This window comes from Astyanax mexicanus, chromosome 8 (genome assembly GCF_023375975.1).
Source record: "Astyanax mexicanus isolate ESR-SI-001 chromosome 8, AstMex3_surface, whole genome shotgun sequence".
In the NCBI taxonomy this organism is placed as follows: domain Eukaryota; kingdom Metazoa; phylum Chordata; class Actinopteri; order Characiformes; family Acestrorhamphidae; genus Astyanax; species Astyanax mexicanus.
Window position 1 is genome coordinate 35,983,425 of NC_064415.1, and position 20,087 is coordinate 36,003,511.

At 36.1% G+C, this 20,087-nt stretch overlaps 1 protein-coding gene across 29 annotated transcripts in view; it reads left to right on the forward strand.

The window, feature by feature from the left end:
* ank2b (ankyrin 2b, neuronal) overlaps positions 1-20,087 on the forward strand; it is a 281,005-nt gene that overhangs the window by 230,078 nt on the left and 30,840 nt on the right. For 18 of the 29 annotated variants that reach the window (XM_049483036.1, XM_049483035.1, XM_049483037.1 and 15 more), the window contains 12 exons: positions 2,027-2,062; positions 5,169-5,393; positions 7,099-7,197; positions 8,851-9,005; positions 9,170-9,381; positions 10,722-10,926; positions 12,837-12,933; positions 13,023-13,251; positions 13,370-13,495; positions 14,350-14,472; positions 16,876-16,908; positions 17,714-17,735. In XM_049483036.1, the coding sequence (XP_049338993.1) occupies positions 2,027-2,062; positions 5,169-5,393; positions 7,099-7,197; positions 8,851-9,005; positions 9,170-9,381; positions 10,722-10,926; positions 12,837-12,933; positions 13,023-13,251; positions 13,370-13,495; positions 14,350-14,472; positions 16,876-16,908; positions 17,714-17,735 (1,562 nt within the window). The remainder of the gene's footprint in view (positions 1-2,026; positions 2,063-5,168; positions 5,394-7,098; positions 7,198-8,850; positions 9,006-9,169; positions 9,382-10,721; positions 10,927-12,836; positions 12,934-13,022; positions 13,252-13,369; positions 13,496-14,349; positions 14,473-16,875; positions 16,909-17,713; positions 17,736-20,087) is intronic. The other 11 variants (XM_049483033.1, XM_049483047.1, XM_049483048.1 and 8 more) reach the window with 5 other exon arrangements.

Below are 20,087 nucleotides of genomic sequence, written 5' to 3' on the forward strand. Positions count from 1 at the left end.
GGTACTTTTTGTTTATCGGTACTGGTCCTGAGTTTCAAATATGTCTTTCACAGTGTTTATATTTAATAAATTTTTTAATATATTTCCAGAGAAGCTGTTACTATTAGAGATTGCTTGAGATTTATTCTGCAGTATCATGACACCCTCATTTAATTATTAAATCCAGTGGTTAAAAAATGCACAGTAAAGACAGTTAAATAAGTTGCAATCCCTCTTTGTCTAGGGATTTGTGGGTTTTAATAATGTGGACTTTTTTAATAAACCAGATAAAAGAAACGAGAAAAGGGTAAAAAGCTATTTAAAACAGTCACTTTCTAAAACTTGGCATGTTCTCAATAAACACAGTGGAAGAATCCAATTGAACAGTATCAAATATTACCAAAAGTAATAAAAAACTTAATACATTTCCCTGCACAAAATTTCTAGCCGTGAAGTCCTATGTGGGGTGGAATTTATAGCTGCAACTTTCTTACTTGTCTGAAACCCCAGGTGGCACAAAGCATCTCTTAACCCTTTAAGTTGCAATATATGCACACCCCCTATAATGTGCATTCATTTTCTATGTAACTTCACGTATGGTGTGTTTCTATGCTATATCTTAGCAATAGATTTATATTGTCATTCAGAATTTAAGGTATTCCTCATTTAACTTTCTTTTCTTACTTTTTAAATAAAAGCCCTTTTTGAATCATTACCCCTCTAATGCACACATGGGTCAAAAATGACCCGCATTCATTTTCTATGTTAAATCATGTATGACTGATGGTTTCTTTAGCACAAATCTTCATTTTTATTCTCTTTTTATTACTTTATAAAGAAGCTTTTGTATTTTTACATCAGTTTTACACAAACGGGTCAGACACCACCCACACAGCTCCCATCACAATCCAACATACCATCCCAAACTAACTCAGTACTGCTTTCAATTGTTTTAACATAACTTTAGAAAATATCTGATGACAGTTAACACTTATTCAGTATTTGCAACATGTTTATGACACACACACACACACACACACACACACACAAATGCGGACACTGTTAATTGAGATAGCCATACATGAAGCTACATAGAAAATGAATGTGGGTCATTTTTGACCCATGTTGTGCATCAGAGGGGTAGTGATACAAAAAGGGCTTTTATTCAAAAAGTAAGAAAGGTAAAAATAAACAAAAAAAAATTGATCAAAATAAGTTAATTGAGGAATATTTTAAATGCTAAATGATTAAATTAATTTATTCAAAGAAAATTATAGAAAATTAAATCTCAGTCGGGTCGCTTTTGACCCATGTCGTGCATCAAAGGGTTAAAACACAAAATTAAGAAGTACAGGTTAAATATCTTAAATCAAATAGCAAAATCTCATTAAAACAGTCTTAGGGACTAAGTAGTAGTGATGTCAAACTCAAAATTAAGATCTGAACTGAATCGATTGATTCGAATCACGGTATTTCTATTCACTGCTTCAAAGTCAGTATCAAAACATAAAAAGCAGAAAAAGTGTCTGTCCCAAAACAGGTCTCGTTACATCGCAGAGTTTTAAAATGTTTTTAATCTTTTCGCACGTTTTGGTCCTTGCTTAAGAAAGTCTGTTTGAGTTTGAGTTGATTTAAAACAGTTAAGTAGGATTAAGATTAAGGTATTTATTTATTTATTTATTTTTAGAAATGCCAAAATTAATAAGAAATAAATATTTTTTTAAATTACTTAAATGATTTCAGGTAGGATAGGTTACATAAACTGGCATTGTTTACAGCCTGGGACACTTTGTACTGTGGTTCACTGTGCTCAGTATAAAAAATGCGTTATTCTGTTTTACCATAGTATTGAGTGAGTTTGTTATACCTTTAAATCAGAGGACTCTTCTCCAATTCTATAAATGTCTCTGTTTGTCTGGTCTGTTTTTGCTCGTCCTTAGACTCTTGCACTCTCTCTTCTTTCTCTCTCTTCTCTCTTCCTACCTTTCTTTCCTCTTTATTTCCTTCTGTCTCTCGCTCTCTGATGGGTATTTTGTTCTCTCTCCAGCCGTTCATCTCCGTGCCATGACCATGACACCAGCAGGTGACTGGCTGTACTTTGACATTTGACCCCTCTTCCTCTTTCAGTGTGCGCTCTGTTAAAGGGAGAAATACCTGCAATACCTGCTCTGCCTCTCGGCCTCTCAAAAGTAAACTGAAAAAGATACAGTAGATATCGATTTACAGCAAACCGCACTTCAGTATTCTACTCTGAGCCGCCTAAAAGCAGCGCAGGTTAAAGCCTCAGTCTGTGACTTCAACATTTCTGTCATTTCACCCACATGAATCCCACTAACAAACCTGATGCCTGTTGTTCACTGGTTTGAGACCCCTTGTTCTTTGCCATTAAGGACATTCAACACTGTCTTTTATGTAATATGTTCCTTTACTTACTGTGTGATGCGAAAGTTTAAGTATTTTGTTTGGTATTAGCTCAGAAAACATGCTGCAACAAGTTGCACTATGGATTCAAGGCGTGTTGTAATGCTCATTGCTATCTTACACCCTGCATTATAGTCTACAGTATTTGTACACCTTGTGTCTGCGTTGTTTAAACAGCAAAGCCGCTTATGAATATATCTACGCTGATGAGTATAGTGGTCTGGAAGTGAGGTGTGTTCAGGTACCTGGTGCACCGCTGTCTGATTAAAACCCTGACAACAGTCAACCTATCTTGACAAGGCAGGAGTGCAACATTTGCACATTTACAGCTGTGCAAGGCATACTTTTCCCGTCGATACAACAGCAAAGACACACGGACATGCCCTTAATCAAGCTGAATGCTTGGCGGCCTAGCTACAGACTGCTCAGACAGAGGGCCCTCTGTCTTAGAAACGTTATAAAATATTTGTTTTATATAAAATTATATATATATTTATTATTTTAGTTGCCTAAATTGAAATCGATTTATATAAATATTTGAAGGTTTTAAATACCATCTTAAATATTACATTTAAATGTTCATAGAATGAATGAACAGAGCTGAAATATCAGCCATGTAAAAATGCAGTACAAAGAATAGAAATGTGCTTTCGATTTTTGCTAATAGATTTCGAAACCAGGTTCACTTTTCAACCTACTGAGGAATATTGAACAATTTCTACAGCACACTTTTAGTATTTTTTTTTTTTACACACAAATAATTGCAGTAAATATGAGATTTATGAAATCATCTCATGACATGAGTTGGTATGGTTATGCTAATATGCTAATAAAACTATTAAACAAATAAATAAAGTTTTAAAACAGAGGACACCAGCTTATACATTTTAAAGGGTTTAAAGCACAGGTACGTTACATTAATACTGTGGGAAGGAATGTCATTACAGGAAATAAAATATAAAAAACATTTCACAGCATTCTCTGGATGCTGAATGCTTTGCAGGTCATTCATTTTTCAGTACATTCACTGTACATGACATCATGACGTCATCATGCTCCTACACCCTGCTCTGTCTGTTCTGCACTCAGTAATCCTGGCAGTGTTCTTTGACAAGACCCTTCAAGCATGCTGGAGAATGTTTCCACTGCTGTTTGTGTGTGTGTGCTGTTTCACTGTAACATCTTCATATCAGTACATATCTGGGTGTGTGTCATGAGTTATGTGTCTGGTTGTACCCTGCCGCATTGAGCTTCCAGCAATTCACTCTGTCTGCAGCTGCTGTGTGTGTACTCTCAGTGTGTACGTGTGTAAATGTGTTAATTTTTGAGTGTGTGTGCATGTGAAGGAACAACACAATGAAATATGAAATGGGAAATGAATTAATTTAGACGTTTGAAAGAAGGAATGGATTAGGAAACTTTTTTACAGTTGTTATAAACTAATGTTATCGTTGTTATAGCAAAGTAATTACGTTTTGTAACTTCCTTTTTTCAGTTTATATGTTTAATATAAAAAAATAAGAAATATTAATGCTAAAACGATACATCCCATAAGTACAAATAAATTTTTTAAATCTTAAAATATTATTGTTTCTTGTATATGAAGTAAAATTTTCATGTGTTTTTTTTTATGACAGCGATTATATAAGTATTTATGCTTATTAATCCTCTGGGGTCGACGAAAGCTTGTCAAAATGTATGTTTCTCTATGTTGTAATTAAAATCTTCATGATAACGCAGCACAGAAATCAGCTTTTTCCAGCGTATCTTTTTGTAAGATCATACGAGGCTATGAAAAATATTAAACATGATAGTGAGTGCAATTTTTTTTTTGTCGAATATCCCATCTCAGTTTGTCTCCAGCCTTTAAAAAATCCAGAGGTTTTAGCCGATGCTCCCAACAGGCTTACAATGATAGTTATAGGGGCATAGCTTTTCCCATTCAAAGAAAACACTATTTTTACATTATTAACAAACTCAACACAACTCAAAACTCCACACTTTATTGGTAGAATTCTGGGGGCCCTGACATTTAAAACGAGGCACTGAGAGTTTTAAAAGTGCACAGGTAGTTTATTAAAAACAAATCTTGTAATTAAGCTATTATTAAATGCATGAAATTTAACTGTTTTTGAAAATATCTCCATCTCTAATATTCTTGCATTTGCACAGAAAAATACTGTGGTACTGTGTGTATGAACAGTGTTTTTAATAAACTATCTGTGTGTTTTCAAAGTTCTCAGTGCCTCATTTTCAATGTTTTTAATGTCAGGATCCTCAGAATTCTATCAATGAATTGAGCAGATGTTTTAAGTTTGTTAATGCAATTAAAATAGCCATTTCTTTACATGAGCAATTCCATGCCCCTTTCAGTTGCATTGTAAGCCTTTTGGGAGCATCGGCTAAAAGCACTGTATTTCAAAAAGCTGAGGGTGAATAAAAGTGATGTATTCGACAAAAGTTCCTACTTGTTATCATGTTTCACTACAAGCCATGTCAATTTTACTCTGGATTTCTCCTTTAATTAAAATGCCCCATCTATAGTTATTTTACAGTTTTACAAAAAAGTAAAAAAATCCACCAGTTAGAAATTTTAGCCAGTGAAAGGGCTAAAAAGAAAAGTTTCTCAGCTGCTCTGTATTATCACAAAGAAACATCCAATATAATTTTTGTCAACCTCAGAGGGTTAACCCAGCAGAAAATGTCTCATGATCTGCTTCTTATTAGCTCTAACACACTGTTTATTTCCTCTTGTTCCTTGTCTGCAGCTTTCTCGTAAGCTTTATGGTGGACGCTCGCGGTGGCGCCATGCGAGGGTGCCGTCACAACGGCCTGAGGATCATCATCCCACCCAGAAAGTGCGGCGCCCCAACACGAGTGACCTGCCGCCTGGTCAAACGCCACCGTCTGGCAACCATGCCCCCCATGGTTGAAGGAGAGGGTTTGGCTAGTAGGCTTATTGAAGTTGGGCCCTCCGGTGCACAGTTCCTTGGGTAAGTTCTTATGATTTTACAGAAAAATCAGTTGATAATGGATGATTTTTAAAAGTAACCTGACCTGTTATACCACTTTAAATGTTCTAAATCTAAATTCTTGACACTAGTCTTTAAGATTATTATGTACATGTACAGTACATGGCAGTGCTTTTGCTGTTTTGCCTAAAATCTTAATACTCACCTCTTCTTTTAACCCTGTAAAAAAAAAGAAAGCTTTTCTTGCTTATCTGCGCTTAACTAAACACGTTTGCAGTAACACTGGAGACTTTGTTTTGCTTCACAGCTTGCATTAATAATAATCTGAGCTTCGTTTCTAACCACGCAAAGCAGAACTCCCCACTTACGAGATGCTCCATGATTGATTTGATATGTTTATTGTTATTACAGTTTATGCATTAGTTAAGATTAATGTTAGTGAGATCCTCTCTATTAAAATGTATTATTTTAATTAAAAAAAAAAAAACGATATAGGACTTTACATTGTACTCCAATTACCACAGACAATCATTTATACTAATTTTGACAAAAATCAAGTCTTTGTATTTTGTAAAAAGGAGCAGAACTGACCCCGATTTGTTTTTGGTTTTGTTTGTTTTGTTTTTATACACTAAAATGCCGAATCATGGGATAGCAGTATGTAAATTGAAAGGCTTTTGGAACACTCACAGCTGTTTAAAGTTGTGAGGTGTTATCTTGTGAGCGAAGCAAAATTACAGAGGTGTCAGTAACAGTAATACAAATACTTCATGGTTATCTATACTTTACTGGAGCAATTATTTTTTTATTTTACTTTGACTTTTTACATCTACTCCCTACATTTTCACAGTTATCTGAACTTCCTACCCCTTACATTTTAAAGATAGCCTATCTAGATAAAGCTCTCCATCCAGATAGAGTGAATTTGATTGTGGTTGAATTAGTAAAGTATAAACTATGGCTCTCCATGTTAAAGTGTTAACTCAGATGGTTAATTTGGAATCAGTAACATGTTATTATTTTTTTAATGCAATTATTACACAACCTAGTTTGACTTCATCTTCATCTGCCCTGCCCCCGCTCAACGTGCGGATTTCTCAGTCCCAAACAAACTCTGGAGCGGTTCGCTTGTGGTGAGAACGTGATCTGGTCTGAAACAAACCCAGATATCAAATATACTTTATGTTAATTGAGCTAAACTGCTTATAGGACGTAGTTTAATCTGATATGTAAGCAAACCTTTGTCTTTTGGCTTTCTTTACACTTACATTACTTTTACTTGTATACACTAAGCAGTTTTGAAACCACAATTTTTTCACTTTTACTTGAGTTGATACTTTTCAGTTCTACAGAAGTATTTTAAACCCTTGTATCTACAGGAATATCTGTACCTGATTAATAAATGTGAATACTTTTGACACATTTATTAAATTCTAGCTAGCATGCTCACAGGTGCCAGACAGACAGACAGACAGACAGACAGACAGACAGACAGACAGACAGACAGACAGACAGACAGATAGATAGATAGATAGATAGATAGATAGACAAAAACATTGGCCTCTGTTTTTAACATGAAACATCAACATCATTACATCATATGAAATCATAGAAATCTTTCAGTTAGTTTTGGTCAGAGAAGCACAGGGTAATGAAGAGGAAGACTCCACCCCCAAACTGTTTGTCGTCTGTGCTCTCTTTTTCCACTGCTTCTATTGGATGACAGTAAACTCCACCTCCCCACTGCCCCGCCCCCTCTGAATGAGGGCGAGAGCTTGGTTAGCCGCATTCTTCAGCTGGGGCCGCCAGGGACCAAATTCCTGGGGTAGGAGAGACGCATATGAAACAATCCATGGATGCTGGTCCCATACCCCTCCTTCTTCTCCTTCTTTCGTCCTTCTTTTTTATCCTTTTATCTTTCCTCACTTGTGCATTGTTCAGTGTGTGTGATGCGTGATAGTAGCAGTGTTAGTGTGTTGTGCTGTAGTGGACTCTTTTTTTTGTTTGTTTTACTTGGTTTTACTTTGGTGTTTTTGTGTGTTTCATATTCAGGTCTTGCATCATGAGTTGTCTGGAAACCTGTTATAAATCTGTGCAGGCTTGTGCATGGCAAGCTTTTAATCGCCCCTGTTGTTTGATCAGTAAATGTGAATTTATGTCTAACATTTATTCTTGCACATCTACACCTATTTTATGCCTGGACAGCTGATTCTGAGTGTTTTAAAAATCCCAATTTAAGGTTTTCACTTGTTTGGACAAATCATGATGAGACAATCCTGCTGAAACATACTGCGATTTTCAGATTTACTGCCACCCTGTATAAAGATGTATAGAAAATACAAGGAAAGCATGAGTACTGATACTGGTATCGGTATCGGGCCTGATACCATGCTAATGTATTTGTATTGTATTTCACAGACTAGCACACCGGATTATAACGTCTATTTTCTGGTCTATTTTTATACATAAGATGCACCCAAATATAAGTCTCATTTTAAGCAACACTAGTAAGGAACAAAGGTTTCTCCATGTTTCCTTTCTAATTCAGCAAAGTCAAACTCCAATATAACACTGTTTTTAAGCGTTAAAAGTTAAGAGTTTTACTGCTCTTTACAACCTGACTGGTAAAATTCATACATAAGGTGCACCGGATTATAAAGCAAACTGTCAACTTGTCCAAAATGTTCGAAAATTGCTGGGATTTTATTAAATCTGTGAACAAAGTCGTTTTGACTGTAAACGTCAGATATGGGTTTGTGGTAAAAGATTCAGGGTCCTGTAGAAAAAAAACACAATCCCACTATAATATATGGTAGTGGTGATGGTTTCATCATTTTGAATTTTAAAAAATGTAGATAATGTTGCCTTTCTTGTTTGGGACAAGCATGTTCAGCACGTGATTAGTTTATTAATTTAATTCGATTTTTATTAAATTACTTTTTAAGCTATTTGCTTCATTGTTTTTACTGATCTTTATGAAGGGGTGTCAGTAATTGTGGAGATCACTGTACATCAGGCCTGCCCACCCTTATTTCTGGAGATCTACCCTCATACAAATCTCAACTGAACATAAGTCAACATTATTTAGCCTAATTTCCTTTATTGTATACATGTTGCTAACACTGTTTGATCAGGTAAATGTTAATATAATGTTGATTCTCTAAAACTCTTGATTGATTATTGTTGGAGCTCTGTAGGGTAAGTAGATCTTCAGGAGCAAGGTTGTACTGGCTTGGGACCTTTTTTTAGCTTAGCAGTTTTGTTTTTTGAAGCTAGTCTCAAAATTTTATGCAGCCCCTTTGTGTAATTTTTGGTGGAGTTGCTTTGTTTTATGCATTTTTATATACTGTATAAACATGTTGAAACATCCAAGAAACACAGAAAAGCTGTTGACACTCACAGACAGGCACTTGACTACTCATGGAGTTTCTTCTTCTTCTTTTTTAATTAAATCTTTTTTCTCTTCATGGGCTTTCAGGCCAGTGATTGTGGAGATCCCTCACTTTGCTGCTCTGAGGGGGAAGGAGAGAGAGCTGGTGATTCTGCGCAGTGAGACAGGAGAAAGCTGGAAGGAGCATCACTGTGAATACACAGAGGAGGAGCTCAATCAGATCCTTAATGGGATGGACGAGGGTGAAAATCTCATCCCAGATCTCCAATATAGATAAATGATATCAATTAAACATTATAATACAGTAATCTGTAATGTAGGATATAGTGTATCAGATTCCTATCTAGTTATCCTAACTAATTATGTCTTTCATAGACAACTTATGCTAATGTCTTGTTTTCCTCAGAGCTGGACCCTCCGGAGGAGCTGGAGAGAAAACGCATTTGCCGCATAATTACCAGGGACTTCCCACAGTACTTTGCAGTGGTTTCACGGATCAAACAGGATAGTAATTTGATTGGTCCAGAGGGAGGGATCTTGAGCAGTACGGTGGTTCCACAAGTCCAGGCTGTCTTCCCAGAAGGAGCACTTACAAAACGCATTCGAGTTGGCTTACAGGTACCTACAGAGATTTTGTAGTACAGTATTTTTCGCACTATAAGGCGATTAAAAGGCACACTATCAATAAACGTCTATTTTTTAGGTCTATTTTCACACATAAGGCGCACTGGATTATAAGGCACATTATGCCACTCTAGGAAAAGGTGTGTCGCCATGTTTTCCTTCTAATTCAGCAGGTCTCACCTGAAAGATAAGCTAAGTTAAGAAAACAAAACTGTAATAAAAAAAACACTTTAGTTTAAAGTATAACAAGTGCTGAATGTTAATCTACACAGATTTCTCTCCTGAAAACTGTTTATTTGGGTGAGTAAAGTGCTTCTGGCTATTTACAGTAAGCTTAGATTTCCAGATTTTTTAACTAAGGCTAGCCGCGGTTAGTAGCTAATGCCCCCGACAGCACTCCACTGAGGAGCCCTCAGTTTTCTGGTAGGCCAGGGTGATATTAGCTAGCGGTTCATCCCACATTGCTTGTTTTAACAAGGTAAACACGCAGTCTACAGTCTGATATACTCACCTCTGAATGGCAAAAGAGCTAGCACAGTAAGTTGTTAATGCTAATGCTGCTCCAGCTCTGAATGGAGAAAGAGTTAGCATTTGGCGTGGTTAGCAGGTAATGCTTATACTGTTCCAGCAGTCCTAGTCGAGGTAAGAAGCAGGCTACTGGCCAGTGATACTCACCTTTGAATGGCGAAAGGGCTAGCGCTTAGAGCAAATAGTGGGCAATGCTCATATTGCATCAGCAGTGCTAGCCAGGGTTAGCAGCAGGCTACAGGCCAATAGTTCTCACCTCTGAATGGCAAAAGAGCTAGCGCAGTTAGCGGCTAATGCTAATACTGTTCCAGCAGTCTTAGCCGAGTTTAGGAGTAGGCTACAGGCCAATAATACTTACCTCTGAACAGCGAAAGAGCTAGTGCTTAGCGTGGGTAGCGGGTAATGTTAATACTGCTCCAGCAGTGCTAGCCAGGTTTAGCAGCAAGCTACAGGCTGATAATACTCACTATCTGAATGGCTAAAGAGCTAGAGCGGATAGCGGCTAATGCTAATACTGCTCCAGTCTCGTTGCTGGAGAAACTCCTGTATAATGCTGTACTTCAGTGGAGTGGCTTTACTGCTCCTTACAACCTGACTGGTAGAATTTATACTGGATTATAAGGCGCACTGACGATTTTTGGGAAAATAACAGATTTTAAGTGCGCCTTATAGTGCGAAAAATACAGTATCTTGGCAGATCAGTTACATTTAATAATACTTGACACTTCTTTTGATATTTTAATGCGTTTCCATTACTAATCTGTTACTAAACACAATTCTCATTTCTTTCTTTCTTTCTTGATTAGGCTCAGTCTGTGAACATGGATGTGGTGAGAAAGATCTTAGGAAACAAAGCTACATTTAGCCCTATAGTCACTCTGGAACCGCGGAGGAGGAAGTTTCATAAACCCATTACCATGACCATCCCTATCCCCAAGAGTTCCACCGACCCTGTTCTCAACGGATTCGGAGGAGACACGCCCACACTCCGACTGCTGTGCAGTATCACAGGTGAGGGCATTCATAGTACACCAAACATGCTGACACAGCTAAGACTGACTGCCATATCTTACACATCTTACTCATGCATAAGGCGCGTTGTGATGCTCATTGCTACCTTACACCACACCAACAGTCTGTTTTCATGCCTTCTGCCTACGTCGATGGGCACGGTGATTTTAAAGAGAGAAAACACAGGTGCATCACTGTCTGAAAACAACCGAGACAGATGCCAACAGTCAGATATTCATTGCTATCTTGGCAGTGAATTGTCAACACAGGTGCAGGCCCAAGGCGTGTACACCTCCACTTGTTACGCACACATGGACACACAGCGATGCACTTTTACATCAGCAGAATACAACAGAATACAAACAGAAAATTCTACATCACCACAAAATATGGTTAGTGTTATATTACTTAAATAATCTATATTAATAATCTATATTAATCTATGAAATAGCAATCCACCAAAGTGAGACTTCACCTCTTTTTTTATAGAGAATGACATGTGACACGCTGATTGGTTTATTGCATGCTACACCCAAAACACATCCATGATTAATAAAGAGAATTAGTACAAGCCTTTTGCATGTTTTGAGCCAAGCAATGCATACTTTTCCTGTGGATACGATAGCAAAGACACATTGATGCACCCTAAATCAAGCTAAGACTTTCCACCTATTGGCATGATGTCGCTTATATGTAGCTTAATTGACTGCCCTTTATTAACATTTATTGTTGGAGACATAAAGGTTAAGGAGGTATTAGATATTAGAAGTTAAAATAATACTTTGACTTACACATAGTTGAGTTTATAGTGCTCAGTTTCTACAATCCAATCAGTGTAAAATCAAAGCAATGTCTCCAACAAATTACTACATATTTATTTCACTTGTTTTATAAAGTTATTAACAAAGGAAATAGACGCACCTGGCTAAAAATTAATGATTTTTAATGAGTTTATTAATCAGCACAGTTACTTTTGAGTCTGCAAAGATGAACAAGACAATGTAAAAAAAGCTTAATTCAGTGTACAGTATAAGCAGTGTAAATAAAAGCTGAAAGCAGAGCTGGGCGATATGGCCCAAAAAAAAAATATATATATTTTTTTTTTAATCTGTTTTTCGATTTAAATAAATTTTTTCCTCTGCTAAAATCTCATAAAAGTCGCTAAATGACATCATCGCCTAATTTGCATAATACATGTTTTTGAAGCTGTAAAGGATTATCATTGTGAGAGAAAAAAACACTCTAAAAATGTTAAAAATGATACAAATAAACTTCAACAAATGAACAACTTCTGTTGCTTTTTAAATAGGCAGTCACGTCTCAAAATAACTTTATTTTTACGTAAATTACATAAATCAGTTTTTTTGCCGTGTTGTTAAATGTTATTATAAGAGCAGTTTTTTATTTTTTATTTTTTATTTTTTTAGCTGTTTTTAAGTTTTCTTTATTTTTAAACCTATTATAGACAAATTGTTGGGATGGGTTGGGGGGGCGCTGGCGCACGGGAGGGAGGGAGAGAGGGGCGGGTCTGCGCACGGGAGAGAGGGGCGGGGCTAAGCTCAGAGAAAATCGATTTTCATAAAAACACATCGTCCTTTACTGTAAATTCAAATTAATCGATAAAATCGATTAATCGCCCAGCTCTAGCTGAAAGTATACACTTCAATTACATTTTGATTCCTTATAATAATGTATAAAGGCAAAATGAATGGGCCTTTATGATATTTAATTCTTTACAATGACAGTCTCATATCATAGCTCAGACCTGTTTTTGACCATTTGTACCATGTAAACAGAAATACGCAGTATTTGTAAAACACATTAGATTACTATAGTTATTCAACACAGTAGTTTCTTTGCAATGTGTTTAATGTACATTACTTAAGCTCCTTATATTTATCATTATTTAGGTGGAACCACGCCGGCTCAGTGGGAGGACATCACTGGAACGACCCCGTTAACTTTCATCAACGACTGTGTGTCGTTCACCACAAACGTGTCCGCCAGGTAGATTTCAAACAACCTCAGTGAAACACAATGAGCCTGAAGATAAAGACAGGATTCACTCACTGTGCTCTGATTCTGTCTTTGTTTAGATTCTGGCTGATAGACTGTCGGCAGGCCCAGGAGTCAGTTAACTTCGCCACGCAGGTGTATCGAGAAATCATCTGCGTTCCGTACATGGCCAAATTTGTCGTCTTTGCCAAAACACACGACCCTATAGAGGCACGGCTGCGCTGCTTCTGCATGACTGATGACAAGATAGACAAAACTCTGGAGCAGCAGGAGAACTTCACAGAGGTGGCTCGCAGTCGGGATGTGGAGGTAGGTGTGATCAGTGTATGCTTTATGCATTGTTTAGCCACACAGATACAGTTCAACCCTGTTTGGAATCTGCATCTGTGTGAACTTCATTGTTAATCATTGTGATCTCTTTTTAAAGGTACTAGAAGGAAAACCAATATATGCAGACTGCTTCGGAAACCTAGTTCCCCTGACCAAGAGTGGTCAGCATCATCTCTTCAGCTTCTTCGCCTTTAAAGAAAACCGACTTGCCCTTTTTATAAAAGTGAGAAATCATATAAATTACCAATCAATCGTTTAGACACACCTTCTCATTCAATGTTTGTATTTTTAGTTTTTTCCTACATTGTAAATGAGTACTGAAGTCATCCAGACTATGAAGGAACACATAATGAATCGTGTTGTAAACTCGGAGCATTAAGGTGCTCTTATCTGTGGTGCTGGTAACTTGCAGTTCCTGAGCCCCTAACTTGAATTAACTTATTCTGTGCAACAGGGGTAACTCTTGATCTTCCTTTCCTGGAGTGGTCCTGATGAGAGCCAGTTTCATCATAACATTTTTGATGGCCTTTGTGACTGAAATAGGGCTATTTACTGTCCACCGACTCTACCTCTTCTTAACTTTACAACTGATGCTCTCAAACACATTAAGAGGCAATAAATCCAAGGAATTAACTCTTGATAAGTTTAGCACAGCTGTTAATTTAATGCCATTCCAAGTGACTCTGCCTTTTAAAGATGATTGAGAAAATAATGCAAAGGTATGCAAAGCTGTCAATTTAAGCAAGAGGTGCCTACATTGAAGAATCTAAAATATAAATCATATTCTGGTTTGCTTAACACTTTTTTGTTTACTAAATAATTATAAGGTATGTGTTTCTTAATAGTTTGGATGACTTTAGTATTAATCTACAATGCAGATGCCATGAACAGTAGGTACAGATCCCTCCTTCAGACGATGTCTGCTGTGTAGTTGGATACTTGGAAAGTGTTTAACACATTTGACAGTTTTAACACTATTATTGTAGCTCTGTTGACACTGTAATCCTTCTTAGCAGTGTATTAAAGTGGTGATGCTAACTTTTTCAGTGATTGCTTGTTGAAAATCTTGCCATACAGATACGAGACAATACTCAGGAGCCTTGTGGTCGGTTATCCTTCATGAAAGAACCAAGATCGTATAGAAGTCTGGCCCATAATGCTATATGCAACCTAAACATCACTCTACCGACTTACTCTAAGGTAACTGACCCTCACTCATCTCATGACACGTCATAAACATCAATCAATTGTTCACATCTATATCAGTACACAGTAAAAACAAATACACACATGAATCCATTTAATGTCTTTAAACACTTTTTTTTCTGGCTTCTGTGTTTCTATTAAAGTTTCATTATTCATGAATTCTTATAACACTTATTCTTGTTATTGTTGTGTTTATGTCGAACTGTTTTACTCTCATAATGTTAACATTTTGTAATGTACTGTATATGGGCTTTTACACCTTATAACTTAATTATAGTTACAGCAGTATCTGTAAGCTATTATTATTATTATTATTATTATTACACTCATCATCAACAATGGTTTCACCTAGAAGAAATCAACCATCAGGCATGAAACTTGGTGGGTAGTTGGCCAATAGAGAATGCCTCATTGAGAATCTTTTGTCTTGGTTGAGATAATTGAATGAATAAATGCCTTTATTGTCACACAGTCACAAGTACCGGAGCAGGAAAAAAAGAAGCCTTTTCCCTCGACCAACGTCCTCTTGTGGATACAGCTCATTGCACGCTAGCTCCTAAACCAAAGCTGGGGACCCACATTGTCTCATCATAGCAAGACTACATTATTATATAGAATGTGACATCATTTTTAGGAGAGTCAGACAACAACAACGGCTCGTTATTTCAAATATGGCTCTCTCTGTCTTTCCCGAGTTTACTGTCAAGGTTGTCAAACCTTGCTCACGCAGCTTTCAACGACATCTGTAGATGTGTAAAATTGACTTTGTGTGTAGTAAAATATGATTCAAAATACATACCTTTGTTGAATAGCACTCTTCTCTCCTACAGCTTTTTGAGATACAGCAATTTCGTGCATTTGCCCAGCACTCTGTACAACTGCCTCCTGGCATAGCAGCTGGCGCCAGAAGGCAGGTTATGCAGAGTCTATGTGTATATATATATATATATATATATATATATAAATATATATACATAGACGACAACGAGAGTGCGGAGCGCGAGGGCAAGAGAGAGAGAGAGAGAGATATACAGAGAGAGAGAGAGAGAGTGAGACCAATGACGAGAGTGAGAGAAAGCGCTGCAATAAAAAAAAAATGGCTAGTGGAAGTGATGGCACGAAGACAAACACCGATTCCCCTTATGAACATTTTCATCACCTGGTAGGAAACCCACAATTGCTGTGTCATGAGCGAATGTCTACATTGAGCAGTTTCAAAGAACGTATAGTGATTTCTAGCTTGTAGTGTGAAAAAAAGTATTTATTTGAATATCTCACGAAAAAAGTAAAATGAACTGAACTTTGAACTAGTTCAGAATTAAAATTGTGAACTTTGAACGCGAACTGTTCACTTTGAGCGTGTATGAACTGAACTTGAACTAGTTCAGAAAAGCTGTGAACTGGCACAACACTGTATATGTCTATGTCACTATCAGTACAGTGATGGCGGCTTCCGGAGCTTAAGCTAGCATTATGGGTTGTAAACAGTGTTTTTAATAAGCTTCTTGTGCACTTTTAAAGATATTAAAGCCTCAGTTTAAGTGTTAGGGCTCTCCAGACTCTCCAGATTCTAGCAAGGAGGTGTGGAGCTACTCTTAACCTGAATTATGGTGTAAAAAAACAATCTATCAGGGCAAAATATGCCCCAATACAGACGTTGTACAGAGTGCTGGGCAAAAAGCACAAAATTGCTGTATCTCAGAATGCTGTGAGAGAGTGGAGGTGGGCTATTAAACAAAGGTAAGTACTTTTTATCATGTTTTACTACACCAAAAGTTAGTTTTACACCGGAGTTCTCCCTTAAGTATGGCATCTTCTACCATGCACGTCTACGGATAACTCATGAGGGAAAGTTTCATGACATTACTTCACCTGAAGACGCTTCATGATTTGTCGATACGTTAACAAAGTCATTTCTATGACTTTGATAACTTTATTCTCTTGGAAGTGGAATGTTTTCTTCTCTATAATTATAACCATGTGTTGACCATATCAGTCTCTAATTTTAATAACTTTCACCTACTTCCGAATCGCACTGCAATCTGATACAATCTGATTCTTTATGGTTGCAACTATTATTTTGATGATGAGTGTAAATACTTAAACTTCTCATAGTAGCCTAGCATAACCTACAGTAAACAGTCAGGTTGGTCACTTAAGGTCTTTAAGGTCACGTCTAACCTTAAACAGACCAAAAAAAAAAACTGGTGTCTGTCCTCCACACATAACCCCATCTCATGCCACGCCTCATTGGCTGGCTCAAGAAACCTGTTGCTGTGGTAACTGCTTTGCCTGCTCTCTCTTTTTCCTTCTCTCTGTCCTGTACCCCTCTGTCCCTCTTCCTCTCGATCTCTCTACGCCCTCCCTCTTTCTTTTACTGCTTCTTGCTCCTCAAAGGAATCAGATTCAGACCAAGAGCCTGATGAGGAGGTAACTGTGGAGATATTTTCCTCTATTCTTTTAACATCGGTTCGTTTTGGGGTGTCCTCTTTTCTCTAATATAACTTTTCTGTAATTGCAATCGCACTCAGTTTCTCACAACTGCTCGATTTCTTCATCACCTGCAGAAATAACTGTAATATAAAGCAGATTATAGGCGCCAAATATTACGTTTAGTTTTATTGCTATAGACAATTAAAATAATTCAAGCTATTGGTAAAATAGCAAACACATCTTAACACATGACACAAGCCCATGCAGAGAAACCCAGAAATCATTTTTAGCCACTTCACTTGCAACCTGGGTCTTTTTTAATGAACTGCTGTGTGTGTAGACAGTTTGAGCTGTATATTTAGAGTCGATCATGTGTTGCTATAATAAATATCCTAGTTTTATTTAAGATTCTGACTGTATGTTTGAACTTTGTATGTTTGAAACTTGTGCTTCTTGCTTACCTTAGCGAAACGCTATTCTGTATAACATCACTGTCATGCAAAAACATTCACATCTCCAACATGGACACTTTCTTTAGTTAATTCAATTAAATCCAATGTTAAACAAAAGTTTTTACATTGTACTAAAGTCATTTTAGAGCCATTTGTATTGGTCCATTTCTTATGAAATTTTGACACAATGTAAAGAACAACAGCCAGATGTAAGATTTACATTATGTCAAAACAAGAACCACAGGAAAATGGCTATACAATGGCTTTTTGCATGACAGTGACAATAGAGGGTTTAAGAATCTCACACTTTTCAGGCAATAACATGATTGTTTTATTGCTTCTCTTTTCAGACTAGCCGAACACTCGGGAAATGTAAGACATTCTTCATGTTTTCTTGTTTCCTCTTTAATCATATGCATTTAACCCACTAATCTGCAGATTTACTGTGGAATTATGAGTGGAATTAACATTTGCAATATTAAAAACAATAATAATATCCATACTATAGTATTTTTTTATGTTGGTGATAATAATAATAATAATAATAATAATAATAATAATAATAATAATAATAATAATAATAATAATAATAATAATAATAATAATACAATTATAATTTGTTATTATTTGAACTAGGGCTGGGCAATATGATAAAAATACTGTATCAATATTTAAAGCTATTTTCGCAGTATACATATTTATCTTGATATTTTCACACACAGTTAAATGTACAGTACACATGTACAGTAGTAGAGAAACATTCGGACACACTTAAATTCATTTTTTTTCTTCATTTTCTAGATTTAGATTTAGATTAAAACTAAAGTCATCCAAACTATGAAGAAAATCAAAAGGAATTGTTCAGTAAACAACAAAAAAACAAACAAACCAGAATATGTTTTATATTTTAGATTCTTCAAAGTATCACCTCTTGATTAGATGACAGTCTTACAAATCTTGGCTGGATTTTCTCAGTAAGATTTATGAGGTAGAGTTAACTGGAATAGTTGTGTTGTGAAGAGTTGGTATACAGTGAATAGCCCTATTTAAGTAACTTTCTAATCCAGCCATTATTAATTATTAATACATATATTAATAAATATTGAGAAATACAGAGATATGCAGAGAAGTGAAATATCTCATTTTGTGGCCCTGTTTATTTTGTATAGTTTTAATATTAGTTTTATTTTAGTTAACTTTGTACATGTAGTTGTCATGCTTCTCCTCAGTTTTTAAAAAGGTGTATGTATGTTTAAATGTTTTTTTTTAATGGGTTTAAATCGGTTTTAAAGGCTATTTTTCAAAAATACATTTGTTTGGTTTATATTTCATAAAAGTGAGTCGGAACTTAATAACCATGATAAAATGTGGGTCCTGGGCTAAGATTATTTGTGAACTCTGTTTTAAATTCGTATTATGGCAAGAACTACTCAACTAAGTAAAGAAAAACATCAATTTAAGAAATGAAGGTTAATCAATCTGATCAAAATAAATAAATAAGAACTTTGAAAGTATCCTTAAGTGCAGTTGAAAAGACTGACCTATTTAACATGTGTTTAAAGTATTTTTTGAAATCTGATGCCTTATATCCAGTTTAACGTAACAATTCTACTCTTTGTAATGAAATGTGCAGTTTGTCCGTCAGTGTAGAATATTAAAATCGAATTAAAATCACAGTGCGTGATTTTTTTTGTCATGTTGCCCACCCTAATTGAGCTAGACATATAGCTTAACCTTAATTAGATTTAGTACAAAAACATACCAGTAGTTTATTGTTTTTATGTGTCATCCCTTCTTCACCTCCCAAACACCATTAAATACTCTACATTCTGTATATTGAAGTGGCTCATTTGTATGCCGCCTCCAACTATAACTATTTGTAAGACAGTATAATCTTGTAAAGCTTGTCTTTCAGTGTGTTACTCTGACTGACACTGTGCTCAGTGAAAATATGAGAGTTTTACAAGAGATACTGTGTATGCATGAGTAAATTGTATTCAGACTGTGGTGATGCTTGGGTGTTTCATTTTTAAAAAAGAAATCACAATGCACTTTCCCATCCTCCATCAAATGTTATAACAATCTGCAAAGCAAGCTAGAGATTCCCATTCTCCCTGTAGGATTCCAATATCCATATACACATATATGCATATGTCCAATATGTCTAGACACATGTTTTCATTCTGAAATTGAGGACAATTAGATTTTGTTGTGTAGAATTTTGCATTCAGATTAACAAAAAAAAGATTTCACTGCATTCAGCCACACGCTATTTATTAGGCATGGAGACTCTAAAGTTGTATGTTTAGACTTATATCCAAAGCATTACACTTGATTGACAATGCTTTTTTTACGATTACATAAGCTGTGTTCACATTAATAAACTGTCTGGACATATTTGGACATCCAGCTCTGGAAAAAATAAGAGACCATTTAAAAATCATGAGTTTCTTTGATTTTGCTTAATTGAAAACCTCTGGAATATAATCAAGAGGAAGATGGATGATCACAAACCATCAAACCAAGCTGAACTGCTTGAATGTATGGACCAGGAGTGGCACAAAGTTATCCAAAAGCAGTGTGTAAGACTGGTGGAGGAGAACATGGCCTGGAATAAAAACTACTATCTAAATCAATTTAAAACAAATACTTACTTACCTTCCGCCCAAGCCTGCATGTTAACAATGTTCTTAACTTTTCAGACATTCCAAAGACTTTAGTGCA